Consider the following 17,427-nt stretch of genomic DNA (forward strand, 5'->3'; position numbering starts at 1 on the left):
ACTGATTATAGTTGGTGTTGGTTTTTCTTACGTTCAATCAGCTGCTTCAAAGCAATTTCTGATTGGAAGCACCAGCAGCCATGGGCTGCTCTTGTGTGTTTGTAGAGAGGTGTGGCAAACTGCTAGCCCTTCTCTTGGATACCCTTGCCAGAGCCACATGCCCTGCTCTTCACCACTACCTTACGCACCCCTACCCTACATCCAGCCACAGATAGGTCTTTCCAGACCCTAGAGTTTAGGACCAGGGAAAATTAATGCCCTTTCAAGGACAAAAATGAAAACTTCCACTACCACTAGCGTGTAGCCATATTGTGTTGTGGGCTTCTGTGCCTGACCCTCTCCCTAGTCTAATAGCTGCCCCCCCATCCCACTGACACCCCTCATGGGCTTGATTTAAGCTCCTTTCTAAAGGAAAAGAATATATTTTGAAAACACGGTCTCTTCCTTTGGCAAACCCATGTGTTCTCTCAATTGCTCTGCTTCCAAATGGAATCAAACTCATGATCCCTGGCAGTCCAGGACAACACAATGCCATGATTTATTTTTCAGATGAATCTACAGTCAGTAAATTCTTTCCCTCCTTAGCTCTGTGAGACACCAGTTCAGGAACGTAAAGCAGCCCCACCAAAATAACTTCTTACAGAAGCATTAGAACACTAAGGTTAGAGTAGCAGGAGACTATATTGAATGCCACATGCGTGTCTGAAAGCAGGCAATAGGGCAAAGCCATTTTTTTCTGGACTGTTACAGAGAAATAACAGGATTCAAAGGTAGACAAGCACAGAAGTACAGTTCAGAGAAATTAAAACAGAAGCACAACATGTAGGGATGGATATGCTACCTCCTAGTTCGAAGGCTTGTTTTTTGATCATGGAAATAAAAGGTGAAATGGAAGTCACTGGGCAGGAAGTTAGCTAGATGGTTAAGGACCTGATAACCCTCTGAACTCGTCTCTCCACCCTTAGCTGGAACCCCCAAAGCTTATTTGCTTGATAATGAGATGCAAAGCCATGACAAATTGAGTGAGTTCTCCTAGGTGAGCCTGAACCATCTTCCCCCTTCTGGAAAACAGAAACAAAAGCAGCCTGGGAAAAGCCCCTTCCTCACTCTTTCCAGCCTTTTGGCAGGGTGTTTGGTTATCTTCAGATGATGAGCTCTGAGAGCGTCAGCAGGTTTTGTACAAACACAACTGATGGATCTGATGGAATGTCCATGTATTATGGTCAGCTCTACCTGAAAGGAGTACCCTTGATGTCTGTATAATAGTAGTCATTTGTCATCACCAAAACCCGTTTCTAGATTGAAAAAAAAAAGTCGTAGAGAGAAGAAAACATGGTTAGTCTGCTAGGTGAAGCTTTCAGAAATAAATAAAAATAAATGGACACACTATGATCAGGTTAACAGTACTACATGAATCTTGTTTGAGATAAGTAAAGACAAGAGAAAAATGATCTCAGCGAAAGATATTTATTCCAGATAGAGCTTTCAAAGCTAATTTTTCACAGTGGTTTGTTTTAAATTAAGCAGCAAGAATGTTTGAGAAAAATGTACCCCTTTGTCCACTGTCTTCTTCACCTCCATGGAGAACTTCCCAGTCTTTCGGTTTACCATGGCGTTTCTTAACTAAAATGATAAAAGAAAATTGGTATCAGCTCTTCCCCTGGTTGCATGTCATCTGGACATCTTGCGTCCTCCAGCTTGGGAGCACATTTGGTGGTTTGTGCAAAGCAGAGGTATGACAGGGCCGGGCTGTGTCCCCACCAAATTGTGGGTGCTTTGGCGCTAAGTCAGCATGCTGCGCTCAGCCCTCTGAAATAGGGCCTTGAAGAATAAACATTCAACTGCTGCCATACCAGGGGAGAGAGGCTAACAACAATAAATGACTTTCAACTTCAATTTGGGGTGCTCATGTGAACCTCAGGGCAGCACCGAGGAAAAAGCCTGTGTGCTGTGGATGAAGCCTGAGAGTCAGAGAAGTGAGCCCCAGCAACTGCAAAAACACTTAAGAAGCAAAGAACGTCTCTGGGGACAAGTTGCATTTTCAAAAAGGGTATTAGTTTGTCATGAAGAAATCACTTTTAAAAAAATATATAATCAAGTTAAAGATGTATTTCTACACAGTAGGTTTTTCTTTTTCCTTTTTTTTTTTTTTAAAGACCAACTATTTAGAAGATAAGGACTTCTTTTCTAGAGCACGAAGCATCTTCAAATGCTCTCAGAGAAATCTGAGCCCGTTAATGGTCTCACTTACTGTGACAGGCAGTGAACGGGGTGACTCGGTATCTGAGTTTTGAAGGTTCCTTCCATCTAGGGACGGGGAGCCTCACGCCCTCCCCTCTGCCCCTGGCTGACCTCTTCTAATTATGTGTGGACCTTCTGTGGGTTCAGAGAAGGACCGCAGACACAGTGATGAGAGATGTGCCGTCGTGGGCACCAATGGGAGACGAGGGGATGCCACTGAATGGAGTAGGAGCAAATGCTGACATGCCACAGCCTGTCGGGAAAGCCTCTCTCTCGGCCTTTTTTTTTTTTTTTTTTAATCCTCTCCCCTCTTCTCTCCTTTGAGGAGCTTGACTAAGATCTGGCCGATAGAAAACTGCAATGCTTGCAAGCAACCTAAATTTGATTCGGGGCTGTCTAGATTTGGGTTCACATTCCCATCTTCTGTGAGAGAGAGTAAAAAGCATAATTTTTAGCTGGAGGCATGTATAAAATAAAACATATATTTTACTCTAGATATTTTTTAACAACACATAATGGGCATTTCTGGAAATATTTTCCCATTTTAACTTTTGTGGTTTTGGATGGGGAGAGCTGGTCCTAATTAAGTCTACTTTCTAACTTTTAAGCACGGCTCGATTTATCTTTAACATGGTTTTCATTTTTCCTCTTTCTGGTGCCTGCCTAAAGCCATTTGGGACCTTCCCCTCTCACATTCCCCAGGCAAGTCGAGATTAGGTAAGCTTCTCCGTGAGTCCGTACCACGCCGCCCCCAGCTCCCAGTAGCACCAAACCATTAGCATCGGGGTTTGGGCAGCGCCAAGGCCAGGGTCACTGAAGCTTTCTGGAGGCAAGTGCTCAGATGACGAGTCCAGGCTTTCTCTTTTCTTCAGTTTTAATGAACATAGATTACATTTACTGAACACCTACACATGGGGCACGATGGCACTGTAATGAAGGACTCCAGAGCTTATGATCTTAAAAAGAATCACTTACTCTCTCAGTTCCTTAGTTTCCTTCTCTGAAAATGGAACTAAAGACAGCACATCTCACAGAGTTGTGGTGAGAAGTAGATGAAGGGATTACTTAGAGGAGTGCCTCATCCTCCCTAAGCATCCAGTAAATGTTAGCCATCCCCCAACATCATCACCACCACCATCATCTTCAATACCATCCTCCCCCCTTAAAATGCCAGACCTTCCTCAACAGCTTAAGGAATCAGGATTCAAGCTTGAGTTTGCTTGACACAGATGCCCATGCTCTAAACCAACATTTTTCAAACTTTGTGAGTCACGTGAGAAATACATCTTACTCTGTGATGCCCTCCGATGTCTCCTATTTCTATAGATTTCATGGCTTTTAAGTGCTTCTCATGGACCGGTAATGAACTTTGTGACCTCCTGGCAACTCCCGCATTAAAACTGCTGCTCTTTACCACCTGTGGGTGGGCGCAGACCAAGGAAGAGGCAGCCCACGGTAAAGAGAAATAACCCAGGGTATCAACACTCAAGTCTTACCAGTGACACAGACCACTGTTCTGTGATCTCTCTATAGCTCCGTTTCTTCCTCTCATTCATTCCATCAAGGAGTGTTCTGAGCGAGGACTCCCAGACCCCAGGGATCCCATCAGGTGCTGTGTCACTTTGTTAATCAGTTCTATAAAGCCCAGATAATACTGATAGGTACTGTCTACTGAGCTTTTACTATGTGACTGACAAGGGTTTTAAAGCCCTCAAAATAAGGCACCATTATTTCCCTATTTTACAAGTGTAGAAACTGAGGCACAAAGTTGGGAAACTTGCCTATAGTCATATGGGCTCTCTGCCCCTTGAGCCCATGCTGTAAGTATTGCTTCCCAAGTCAAGAGAGAAAGTATTTGGACAAACTTAAAACCTTAATATAACAATTGTATAGCAAGAATACAAAAATAGTGTATTGTTATTTCTGGATATGTGTGTGTGTATGTGTGTGTGTATACATATATTTACATATATGTATATATATATTTAATTATTTTAAATCACAGTATGTATTTAATTTTTTTTAAATCACAGTAAAGGTTTTAAACTGGACCATGCAACAGTCTTAAGTTTTAACTTTCCAGTAGGTTCTCCCACAGGCTCTAGGTTCTGTGAACTGAGGCTGACAGGAAGGTGGTTTTTGTCCTTGTTGTCATGGGAGGGAAGGGGGTTTTGTGTCTTTTCAGCAGACTGTGCGGTGAGTTGACAGCATTTTGAGATAAGAACAGTTTAGAGATGCCACTTTCCATTGGAGGAGACTGAGGTTTCAGAAAGGGAGCAACTTGCCCCAAACCCTATGGTGAGTCAGTGGCAGCGCTGCCACAGGGGCAAGCTTACAAGACAAGATGGCAGAGGCACCCAGAGCAGAGACCAGATGGCAGGTGGTAAGGAAGCTCAGTCTCCACTGGGCTGGCAAGGGCAAGATAAATGGTGCTCTCAGAGCTGGCCAAAGAGCCCTTGAAGTTGCCACTCCTTGGATTAGAGCAATGAGCACCTGGCCTGGTGGAGGAATATTCCCAGACAAGTCTGGGTGTGCCCATATGTTTGCATATGATGTAGTCAGTAAAAAAAAAAAAAAAAAAAAAAAAAAATCACACGTGATTCACAGAAGAGCAAATTAAAACATCAGTGACATGCCTTTATTTTTCCCTATCAGACACAAGTGTGATAATGGGGTGGACATTAAAGCAGCTTTCACCACCAGTGTGGTTGATAAAATAAAGCTCAAACATCTTCAAGCTGTGAACAGTTTCCTGGTGATGGTGATCAGCTCCCTGGTCTCTCTGGGAACCACCCTCCTTCTCCAGGGTCCTATGGTCTCCAGGGTCATATCTGTTTCCCCAGAGCTCCTAGGGAGTCTGTGTCTCTCACCTACACCCCAAAGCTGCAACAGCTTCACTGACCATTCAAAGTACCCACAAGCTGACCACAAGCTTCTGGTCACGCTTCTGGTTCCATCCTGAGCCTACGGCTCTTCCTTCTGTGTTAGAGCTCATTAAGGAAACTCTCCCCCAGAGATTCACTGATCACCTTGCATTTTATGTATGAGGATATAATGATAGCCCATTCTGCTAATGGTGGTTTGCTATCCACCTCAGAACATGAGCCTCACCTTTCCTGGTGCACAGGCGGCATACACTTCCAGGCCCCCAAGGACATGCAATCTGGGCCAAGCTAACAGATTAAAGGGGAAGGGAGAAGCAGGAGATAAACAGGTCTGTCCTTTCCAAGCAAGCATTTAACCAGAATATGAAAACAGACTCGGGCCCAGAACATCTGTATAACAAAATCAAAATCTTCTCTCCCCCTCTCTCAATCTGTCAGGGGGGCTGTGCTCGGTTTGGCGACCCAGGGCTCAAGCATGAGCTGTAGAGACACTAGAGTGGGTGTAAACAAACTCACTGGGCGCAGTTCTCAGAAATTCACCCCAGGAGAAGAGGCTGACGGGGCTTTGGAAAGAAAAGACTTGAAGGAAATTTTCCACAGAATCAGCCCAGGTAAGGAAAGATGTGAGTTGACTGGAGAGCAGTAGAAAAGGCTCACGCTGCAACAGAAGGGATTTCAGGTGGACTGGAGGCAGAGTCTGACAGGCCAGTATTTGCAGCACCACCCCACGGGGAGCATTTGGTTAGCAGCTGGGTGCAAGGACTCCCCATCTTGGCTGCGTACCCCCCAGGGGAGGATCCCAGAAGGCACTCATACAGAGTCTTCAAGGACTCTTGGACTGAAGGGCTCATTCTAAGGCCTAACCAAGTGGTCAAGAGCTTTGGCACTAGGCTGCCTCGGCTGGAATCTACATGGTGTGCCCAAGGGCCAAATACTCCCTGTCTCAGTTTCCTTACCTGCAAAATGAGGTTAGCAGTAACACTTACTTCATAGGACTGTTGTGTAGGATAAACAAGCTCACCTGGATACAGCACTTAGAACAGTGCTGGCATGTAGGAAGAATTAAATATCTCAATTATTATTATCTATGTTAGAGTTTTCTCTTCATAAATATAATCATGTTCACTGTGGAAAGTTTGGGAATGACTACAAGCTAACAGAAGTAAGAAAAATGTCATCCTTAATTCCTTCAACCATCTCTGAGAATTTATAACCAAAGGATAAACACTCTTTTAAAAGATATTTTTTTCCTTCCCAGAGGTGACCAATACCAGTGATTCAGACTGGGCCATGGATATCTCAGGGTCCCTTTCTGGCTTATGGATCCCCAAAGATCTGTCCTACTCATTGTATTGCAGATGTGATGCCTAAGTCACCTGGAACCTGGGCCAGAAGTCCTATTCATCCACCTCTAAATGATTTCTAATTTTTCTCTTTTTAAGATTTTAATTTTAGCCAGTCTATTTTGCACATGTTTTAATAGTATATGTGACCTCACATCTTTTCTGGAAGGACACAGGGTCTATGTTATAAATACCATCATTACAACTGATAAAAGCCAAGCTGCCAAGAGAAGTAGGATGTTCCTTCCAAGAAGTTCTCTGCAGCTGTTAGGCTTGAGCTGCTTCCTCCTCAGTAGGCTCTGCTTGCATAGTCTTTCCCAGGCCTTGACTGAAACCCTCTGTCTGCTACTTACATGCAAACCCCAATGGTGGACATATGGGCACGTGGGATCATGTGCAAACATTACAAAGCTGCTCTGTATAGGTTCCAGTATTCTCCAGTCAATGGCATGCAAATCTCTAGGAGAGAAATGGTGGCCTGAGCTTTCCCAAATGCGTTGGTGATGAAGGAATTCACACTTTTACTAAGTTACATTCCTCAAGGAAATAAAACAAGAGACCCAAACCAGAGAGACCACGAGAGACTACTTTGAACTTGTAGGAGATGTGGGAACTCTGAAGGTGGACACTGAAAACCCAGTCCTGAGTTGGATAAAGGTGAAGAACATGCACAAGAGGCTGGGAGTCTGATGCTTGCAGCTCCAATGAGAAAAGAAGATCAGGTAAGGATACCACAATTAATAAAAGGAAATATTAGCTCTCTGAAAATTAACTGGAGTGCAGGCAATGGCTAGAATGTAATAAATCTCTTCCAGTACATGATATGAGGACTCTAAAGGGAGAACAAGCATAAAGCAGTTTGCCTCCCATATTCATCCGAGTGGATGGGATGATGGGAGGGGGAAGCATGTTAACAACAAGGTTCCAGCCTTCTGGGAAAAGAACCAAAAAGGTCCAGTGAAGTCAAAATAAAGCAACGGATAAAGTGAAGATGGAAGAGAAAGGAAAACAGTGGAACAGGCTCTTCAAACACTCATGAGACAATTTAGCAGCTGTACATCTGTGGGACATTCATTAGTGAGAAGGTTACCCGAGGATTAATGCTGATGAGAATAGTATAAAGAATAGCCACAGACATTCCCCATGTCCACACAATGGAATAAATTCACTTCCATCTTTCAGCATATTAACATATTTAAGATTCACAACATCTCCGTGATGTAGGTACTATTACCATTGTCATACTCTTTTTACTGGGTAAAAAGAACAAAAACAAAATTGAAGCACAGAGAGGATGATACCATGCTTGAGACCAACAGCCAGCAAGTAGCTGAGGTGGGATTTGAACCCCAGGCAGGCTAATGCCTGGGGCGGTGTGCCTCACAACTGCGCTAGCCCGCTAGCTTCTTAGTAAGAGCAGGCTGAAAAGGGAGTGTGTGGATATTAGGCACAATACAGCCCAAAGACCTCAATGACCACGTTTCAAGAACAAGAAGATGTAAAACCCTACCAGGTCATCGAGCTGACCCAAAGGCAGGCCACTGGAGTCTGGAAAATGAGGAAGTAGCTTTTTATCAAACAGCAGTTATTTTGTCTTGAACTTGAGTTTAAAGAGTCCTAGTAGAGATGAAGGAAATCCTCTTGCATTTTATTGGCCAGGAAGAAAATCCAAGATTTCTGGTAGCTGAGGCATCCAGGGAGCAGAGGACATGAAGAGGAGGGAATGACCACAGGAGAACCCAGCTGGGGAGTCCAAACGGTTCCCCTCAACATCTGGTTGGAAAGCAGGACAGACTGAGGAACAGACACATGGCCATCTCAAGGGTGAAACTGAAGAAAGGACCTGGGACAAGTGAGGGACGGTGTGGGCAGAGAACTGTGGTCCTGGCATGGACACACCACAGAGAAAGAGCGAGGATCCAGCCAGGAACTCACGGGAAGTGACAATTTAATTAAGGACAGTCTGCCTACGTTCACGCAAAGGCAGCCATGTCGAACAAATCTGATTTATTGAGGAAATCACAGGAAGACGGATGGGGTTAAGTCGTGGGCATAAGGAAAGCTTTTGATACAGTGCCGAAGGCTGAGTCTGTGTGGGGAATAAGCGTGTGTGCTACTGCTGTGTGGCCGGAAGGGGGAAGGCTGGAACAGCCAGGAAATGGACCTCCAACCATGTAGATGGGAGGTAGGCCTGCTAAGCCCTGGGCTGCTCTCTGAAAGCAGGGGCTGTGCCCGTGGCATCCTGACAAGTGCATCTGTACCTGACTTTACGGTGGGCAAAGCCTTCTGCTGCCCAGCCACACTTAGGCCAGGCTCCCCTGAGGGTGGCAGGATCCATAAACACCACCAAGGAAGAGTCTGGATTAATCCACAGTGGAAGAGACCAGAGCCTGACAAAGGGTGGTTTTAGCCAACTGCGCAAAGCAGGCAGGTGGCTGGCCTATCTGCAATCATTCTAACCATTTGAGAGAGTTATAAACTCCAAATGCCATAAAGAGGGCCCATTGTCTTCATGTCCCCCTGGTGGCCAGGTGTCCTCTGGTGGGCCTCTCAGCCAGCTCCTTGGGTGGCCTCCAGGTACAGAACTGGGGACAGTGGAGCCCCCTAAACACCAGGCTTGGAAAACAGTCACTTACCACATCATCCCGGTCTTCCCACTCCACCTCAGAGAGGTCAACACTACTGTAGTTGGGTTTCCTTCGCTTTTTTCCTTCTTCATACTGGCAGGGAGAGAAAGATAAAGAAAACAAAACATTTCCATGAGATCATCAGCCAGGGCAGCCTTTATCTTCCCAAGCACTGTTTCTCAGACAGAGACTATGAGTGGAGGGATATTGGAGAGAAGCCCAGCAGGGTGGTGCTATCCTAGGGATTTTAATAGCTGGAAAGCTGAGGCCAGTTGTCGGAGCTGGGGAATAAGAAGTTGACTCTACTTGATATGTATTTACCTACTGGACTCGTTGGCTCCACATCCACCAGAAACAAAGCAAAGACTCTCCCCTCTGCCTGGATGGCAAATGTGTGGAAGGGGGGAGATCCTTCTCTACTCTAAAGTTTTAAAAGCCACCCCTTCATGACACAGGAAAGGGCTTTTCAAGGGCTTATAAAAAATCTAGTCATGTCCCTTTGTTTCTACCTCCATTCCTACCTCCTGGCTCAAACCTGCCCCATACTCCTTGGCTAAGAAACAAAAGCACTGGTCTCCACAGTTGGGCTCAACATCCTGGTAACATTTTGTAGACCCACAGAGCCTTCTACTTGCTATCACATAGACCACAGCAGTACCAAGACAAGTATGGTCACTGTCCCCGGAGTAGATGTAGGTGTGGTGGAATCACTGCCAGATCTAATGGCCATGAGGGCATTTCCCTCGAAAAAGCTCATGAATGCTTTAAGAACAGGGAGAGTGGTTTTCATTTTTTCTCCCTAAATCACTGGTGTTAGTGACCCCACAAGCCTACCATTTTATCCACTGGACATTCGTGTGTCTGGATGTTCCTGTGTCTCAGGGCTTTTAATGCTGGTTGTTGGGATGTTTATAATGTAGGAAAGTCTGCCCTCTACTGCAGGCTAAGGATAAGCAACCCCTTTACAAGTTCGTAAGATATGGCCACTGGCGTATTGGAAAAAATATCTATGTATGTAATTTTCCCCCCTTTTTTGCTTTTGTCTCTAAGTTGGTCATCTTTGGATTGAATTGGTAAGATTCAAAGTGAGATTTGGTGTCACTGTTTTAAGACCTCCAAACCATAGGTTACCATTTTGGACACTACTTGGCTACTGTGGAGACAGGTGCTAAAGGCACACCGGTGTGAAGGAGAAGATCACTGCCGATACATTGAACCAAACAGGTCTGAATGGGGCCCCTCATGGAACCCAGGGGACAGAGACCAGACAGGGTAGATCTCGGGGCACTGTGGGGCCAAACAAGGTCCAGTGGTTCTCCTGGCCTCCTCTTCTTCCCGTCAAGAGCATTTAAGGAGCCCTGAGATGTCTCTGGAGAGCGCCCACTCTACCACCCAGGAAGGCTGCATCATCTCTGAAGGGCAGTGTGCTCAGATCATGTGGGTCAACCGCCCGTCCACTTTCTTCTCTCAGGTTTTCCAATTAACAGATGTTCAAGGCCATTTTTACGGCGTCAGATCCACTACAGATGAAGAGGATGGAAGTGGCTCCCTGAGAGGCCACAATAAATGATAGCAGATTCACAGTTGGATCCTGTTATGAAAACTTTGTGTGTTCATCATAGCTCTGTCCCTTGCAAGAGCCAGGCTGGGGCTGAGTGGGAGGAATAGGAACGAGGTCAGTAGAGTTGTCACTCATGTCTCATAGTGAGGAGATGTGATGAGGAAGGGGGCGCATGATGCCAAGATTTGACGTGTCCCCTTGAGGAGGCAGAGTCAGACACTCTTGGATTTCTGTTAACTGTCTTACGGCCCCCATATTCCATTTTGGTAAGAACCATTACTGAGAGCCACTAGGTGCCTTAGAAGCTCACACAGCCTGGCTTCTGAGCATTAAAGGTAGAACTTTCACAGTATCTTGGGTGGTGGCTGTATCCTTTGGTCATTTCAAAATGTTTATTTATGTATTTGAATATATTTATCAAACATCTCATAAGGACCAGGTACTAAGGATATCAATAAAGCCAATTAAGCAGTCTTTCTTTCTTTTCCATGGACTTGTTTCCAAGTCATCATCCTTAATTCTGCCTTTTGAAGGTCAATTTATTGCCCACCCTGAATATAGGAAAAGAGGCTATCATAAGTTAAATAATGGGTAAAATGACACATTAGGGAAGATTGTATAGCCAGTGTGGGGCAGGACAGCAGCCCCTGACCAAATTTTCACAGCTGAGCCTCATGTTATTTCAAATATTCTTAAAAAAAATTTAAAAAGACTCCCAAGGCCCTGAGCACCAAATGTTCCCTCAGCCTCAGAAAGTGTCCACTTGTCTTTGTGAGACAAAATGGTTCTGCCATTTACTGGGCATGTGATCCTGGGCAGGGGGCCCAGTTGCTCCATGCTCCCCTTTTCTCAGTTGGAAAATGAGAAAAGTCTATAGTACTTCCATGCAATGGTAGGTTGAGAGAATTAACTAGATACTGTATATAATTGACAAACACATTTCTGGCACAAAATAAATCCATAATATATGGCTAGCATAATTCTTGAGAGCCATGACCTTGTTGGCCAAGACACAGGCTCATTGTATACAGTTGGCTAATATGTCATTTCCTTGAAATGAAGGGGACCCATTCAGTGATTTGGCAGGTCACTGTTCTGTAAACCATAGGCAGGAAGGAGATGTTTGTTGAAGATGGTTGTGTCAGACAGTCACGTTCATATACCTCCTCCTGGTGTATATCTTATGTGCCAAGACATGTGTACTATATCTCAGCTGGAACTCAAGACTGTCGCAGCAGAACAATTCATACCTGTGCTAAAGAACCCAAGTCCTTGGTATTTGGCAATTCTGTAATCCACAGAATCCACAGAGAACCTTTGACTTCTGACCGTTCCTGGAGGTCTCTTTTTTTTTCTTATCACCACTCAAGAAATTCAGTACCTTGCACTTCTGATATTCAGGCAACATTTAGGGTTTAGAGTGCGAGGTGAAGAAGCATTCACATTGTGCTAGTCCACAAGCCAGTGAGTCTAAATATTTAATTTCACTGAAAGAAACAGGTGGGACTGGGGATAGCCACTCTGGAACTCCATTGTAGGAATGTCCCCCTACAAAGTCTACTTAAGCAGGTATGTGACACGGGTCTAAAACACTTCCCATTTGGGTCTTTATTAATGAGTGAGCTCCTTTAGAGTACAAGCAGTAACATAGCAGAGTGATTATTCTGAGTGAGAGAAAGAAAAGTCAGTGGCTGTTGCATTAAAAACAAAAACAAAAACAGGTTGAGGATAATGAGGAAACTCCAGCATAATGACCCTACAGCCACCTTTATCTTCTCTCCCATTAAGAGAACATATCGGAAGGCTAGAGATTAGACCTTCATAAGGAAGACACTTGTGCTGTGTACTGCCACTCATCCTCCACATTTTCCTGGGTAATTGCCTTGCTTTGTTGCAGGGAAGCCCTTAGCCCCACTCTCCATAAATGCAGTTCTCCTGAAAGCGAGACCATCCTCGTTCCAAGAAAGGCAAGTGACCTGAGCATGTGAGGAGACCCATATCTCTCCAGGACACAGAGACTGGTTCAGAGCTGGGGCTATAACTCTTGCTAACCCAAATGAGACTCAACCTGGGATGTTTTATCTGGACTTATCCAAATAAAGGAGCTGGGCATCTGCTAGCATCATTACGGTGATAGGATGTGAACCTGAGCTCCTCATAACCACCTAAGCTTCTGCTTGGAGAGAGCCTTCCTGAAAATGAAGCCAGTGCAGAGAGAGCAGAGAAAAGACAGGAAGAGAGCCCTGTGCATGTCTGGATCAAGCTGTACCTGAAATCTTTATGCCCTTGGATGTTTCAGGTACCAACTGTATTCTCTCCACATTACCTCCTCCCTTCTTAAAGATTTTTTTTTTTTTAAAGCTGGCTTGGGTTTCAAGCATAAGTAGTCATTGGAGTTCTGACTTGTATCTATTTAATGCCTTTATTATTTTTCTTTATAAATGAACTGCTTTTAAAGTGCATTTTAGGGATCCCTGGGTGGCGCAGCGGTTTGGTGCCTGCCTTTGGCCCGGGGCGCGATCCTGGAGACCCGGGATCGAATCCCACGTTGGACTCCCGGTGCATGGAGCCTGCTTCTCCCTCTGCCTATGTCTCTGCTTCTCTCTCTCTCACTGTGTGCCTATCATAAATAAATAAAATTAAAAAAAAAATTAAAGTGCATTTTAAGTGAAGTGTTCCTAACAGTTATTGAGGAGCATGTGGTTTGCAAAATATCTCGCTGTTACTCAAGAAAGACTACTGTGTTTGAGTGCGGGTGATCCCCTCTCCCCATTTTACCCCGAGAGGGTAGATGTGAGGCCACAGTGTGAGAGTGACAGAAAAAGAAGCAAATCTCTAACTCCCAAGCCAGTTCTGCCCTGTCCCTCTGGATTTAGCGTCTGACACATCCTGGATCCACCAGCCCTGCTCCCTCTTTCCCTGCGTGAGGATCTCGTTACTGAGTCTGAGGCATCGGATATGGCATTTGTTATTGTATCTATAAACTGTAACTTCCTTTGAAAATGTGATTAACGAATTGCGAACGGTTTCCAAAGGTTTATAAACAGATACTTTGAGAGCCACGGGTAGGTTTGTAGTTTTTGGTGCCTGTTTTATGAAAAAAATATGTGGGGGAGAATTTAATAAGGAAAGATATTCTGTGCTATGAAATACTTTGAGGTGGAGTTTCAAATAAAGGCCAGATGTGGTGAACACACAAACCAGCCTGTGGCCTAGGAGGATGGGACAAGATGGGCACCCATCTGAGGAGCAAGCTGGAACCATTGGGGGAATGTCTTCTGTGCCTGAAACTGCCAGGTGGTGTTTAATTGTCTGCATGTGAGTGCTCTTCAGGGTTACCTACAGGCTGACTTTGGAAGCATAATGGGATGGGCTAAGGTGATGACCATGCTCATATTGGTTTGAAAAAAACAAAAATGCCTTTGCTTTTCCTGTGTTTCTTTGGGAAGGGCCAGAGGAAATCAGCTACATACATCCACGCAGCCTCTGTGAAACAAATATTGTGTATGCTAATAATTGATAAATTGTACGTGCCGCTCCATGCTGCCAACAGGAAGGAAGGAGATGGGGGTGAGAGGCCCACAACTGGAGAGGAAGAAACCTTGCCCAAAGCCAATGCCATCTGGCACAGGGGTGTGGCCAAGGGCGGAGAGCCAGCCATTGTCTGGGCAGATGTTCTCTCCCAAGGCAGGCATAGTCCTCAGCTGGCAAACACCTTCGCCACCTCCCCTAAGGTCTGCGTGCTTCTCCTCTTGTCCCAGGGGCTGAAGTGGTCCTTTCAGGAGGAGGAAAGGAGGCACATCTTTTCTCTATGCACAAGAGAGCAGGGCTCAATGGCTACCGGGTACTTCATCCCTTCACTCCTGCCTCCATTCATTCCCTTATTTGCTCTTTTAACCCCCACACCCTAAACATACCACAAAATACATTTATCAGACCCTGAGTCAAGCCCAGGTGAGCCTCGGGAAAGCATGGAGATGCTGTCTGAGAAGGGTCATCTCCTGCACTCAAGGTGTAGATCACCATTCACTACTCGTCCATCAGGGCAGTTAGAAGAGCAGTTAAAAACCATTGCCCCACACTTGATGGGATGAGCGCTGGGTGTTATGCTATATGTTGGCAAATTGAACTCCAATAAAAAAAAATATTGCCCCAGAGCCCAACTCCAGTTCTAATCATACACAGGCTGTGTGCTCCAGGGCTGGCATGCAGTTTCTCTGAGCTCTGTGTTGGTCATCTATAGGATGGGGGTAATAGTCTTCAACTTACAGGGCTGGTGTGAGATGCAAATGGGTACAAACATGGTTAAGCACAGAGTGTGTCCTGACCAATAGTCTTGAGAAATGCCCACTCAGCCAGCACTAATAACTGCTAATGTCATGACTGATTCATGAGACGTCGCAGCCCCTGCCTCCTTCCTAGACAGTATGCTCATGGGATAAAACATTTCCTTACAGTGTGGTTGTTTATTCATATTTCTACTCTTTGAAAGAGGCGATTCAAAATGTGTGGTGGCCCATTCTTCTCAAAGTCGAAGGGAAGGGTCTCAAACAGGACACGGTCCCGAGGCCAGGTGGGCCTCGGACAGAGCAATGGTCTCTTCCTCTGGAATTTGCAAATCAAGATCTCTGGATGTCCAGCTTCAGAGGAGGTGGCCCTAGGGAAGGGGAGTCTCCGTGGAGAGTCGGTGGAAGCAGAGTATCCAAATAGTTTAAGTTTTTGCTGTTTTGTTTTTGTTTTTGCTATTTTGTAAGCTTTTTTCCTCCCCCCTCGATTTTCCATGTAACTACTGCTCATTGCAGACATTTTGGAAAATACCAAAAAGTGCAAGAATGGAAGACAAAATATTGGCCTCACAATCACAACATAGGCAATACAGGGATCGCCACCTGCCGTTCTGCTAACTAAACCAAAGGTAAGTACTTTGAAACAGTTACTGCTTTCAGTTTCTCTAACCAGGAATTTTGAGGAATTTATAAGATGTAGTAACCAATCTGTTCTGCTTTCCAAGGGACTGCCTTTAGGAAAAAAAATTAATAGAAGTTTTCTGCTGGCCAGCTTCCCCCTCACCTCCTATCATTCCTCAGGAAGAGTGATGCTCTTCTTCCAGGCCCAGTGCTAAGTGCAGTGCATACCTCCTTGGAGGGGTGTTTGCCTCACAGATGGGTAAACGCAGAGCCCCGGGGTTGCAGGCCACATGGTGCCATTGCTAATTGACAGCGGAACTGCGATTCAACTCCATCTTCGCCTGATGGCTCAGCCTCTGGTCCTCACCCCCCTCTGCACTGCCTCCTTGTAGGGGGGTCCCTGCTCAGACGGCCACCACCCAGCAGGCTTATTAACAGGTGCAGAACCGCGCCAGAAGCAGAATCCCACCAGCCAACATCGTGCCCCCGTTCGACGTCGACTCATTCAGGCTGCCTTGAAACCGGCCTTCATGGCCGGGAATGCAGGAGTCAGCTTTAGATTGAGCACAACTACCATATGCCGAGTGAGTACATGGAGCTAGTATCGTGCCACGTACCCAGTGCACACTATACAAGATCCAGGAGGCGACATCAGACAAGCCTAGTAGCATCTCATGGTCCTGTGACAGCTGAGATTTCCACCAAAATCCTGCTGGCGCTTTGGTTGTATGATGCCACGGGGCTCAGATCTTGCTAGGTAAGCCCGATGACAGCGTGACAGAGGTGTGGTGGGGGGAGGGGGATCCCAATGAGTCTCTGTGCAGAGATGAAATCCCTCACGTTCGTGGGAAGATGAGAAGCCCAGATACACGAGGGAAGCAGGGCCGTGAGGGTGTGTCCAAAAGCAGCCGGAAGGTGGGAGAGAGGCAACAGGGCATGTCCAGACAACAAGCCTTTTCCTTTTTCCACCAGGTACCATGCTCTTATTAATTAATGTTTTTAAGTGTCTCAAAGATGAAAAGTTCTATGCGCTCTCTTAGTGTGATTACAAAATCCTTTTGATCGCTGTAAAACTAAAACAGCTTTGGTATTTTTTAAAAAAACAACAATTAACAGGCTGCTTTGAAAACCCAAATGACCTTTATCTTAATCAGTGTCCTCTGAGTCGCTGTGAGTCACCCACTTGGTGTGTGGGGAGGAAGTGGCCCAGCTCCGCCAGTGGTTTTGTAGCTTCAGTGTGGGTTATACATGGCGGCTGGGTTTAAATTCCCATTCTCAGAAAGCCAATCTGTCTTGTCATAGCAAGCGAGTCATAAAAATGAAAATCGTGCTGAGTGGCTGGGGCGGGAGGAGCTTTTGTGCCAGCAAAGGGCCTGGGAAGCGGAGACTCTGACCCAGGGAGGGGAGTGCCGTCTGCAGGCATCTGAGTCAGGTGAAGGGCCCATGCTAGGGAAATACCAGCCCCCGGCAGAGAAGAAAGAACACGGATGTTGCCTGTGAAGGAAAGATGCCCGTGGGTACCTGGAAGATGATCCCTCTGATAGGTTAGAACACTCTCGACAAACCCCCCACTACAGTTTTCTGGGCAAAGCTTAGGTGCAGGACAGCCTTCAAAACGAATTTCAGGGGTGCTTGGGTGGCTCAGCTGGTCAAGCGTCTGACTTGATTTCAGCTCAGGTTATGAACTTGGGGTCTTGAGATCAAGTCATGTGTTGGTCTCATGCTGGGCAGGGAGTCTGCCTGGGATTTTTCTCTCTCCCTCTCCCTCTGCCCCCTCCCCTCTGCTTGTTCTCTCTTTCTCAAAAGAAAAGAAAGAAAGAAAGAAAGAAAAGAAAAGAAAAAAAAAGAGAAAAAAATCAAAGT

General features: G+C 45.7%; 1 protein-coding gene across 2 annotated transcripts in view; it reads right to left on the bottom strand.

The window, feature by feature from the left end:
- CACNA2D3 (calcium voltage-gated channel auxiliary subunit alpha2delta 3) overlaps positions 1-17,427 on the bottom strand; it is an 833,608-nt gene that overhangs the window by 171,896 nt on the left and 644,285 nt on the right. For both annotated transcript variants that reach the window (XM_072720752.1, XM_072720750.1), the window contains 3 exons: positions 9,106-9,189; positions 1,552-1,623; positions 1,234-1,295 (listed from right to left, as the gene is read on the bottom strand). In XM_072720752.1, coding sequence (XP_072576853.1) covers positions 1,234-1,295; positions 1,552-1,623; positions 9,106-9,189 — 218 coding nt within the window. The remainder of the gene's footprint in view (positions 1-1,233; positions 1,296-1,551; positions 1,624-9,105; positions 9,190-17,427) is intronic.

The sequence above is a fragment of the Vulpes vulpes genome, chromosome 9 (assembly GCF_048418805.1).
Source record: "Vulpes vulpes isolate BD-2025 chromosome 9, VulVul3, whole genome shotgun sequence".
NCBI lineage: Eukaryota > Metazoa > Chordata > Mammalia > Carnivora > Canidae > Vulpes > Vulpes vulpes.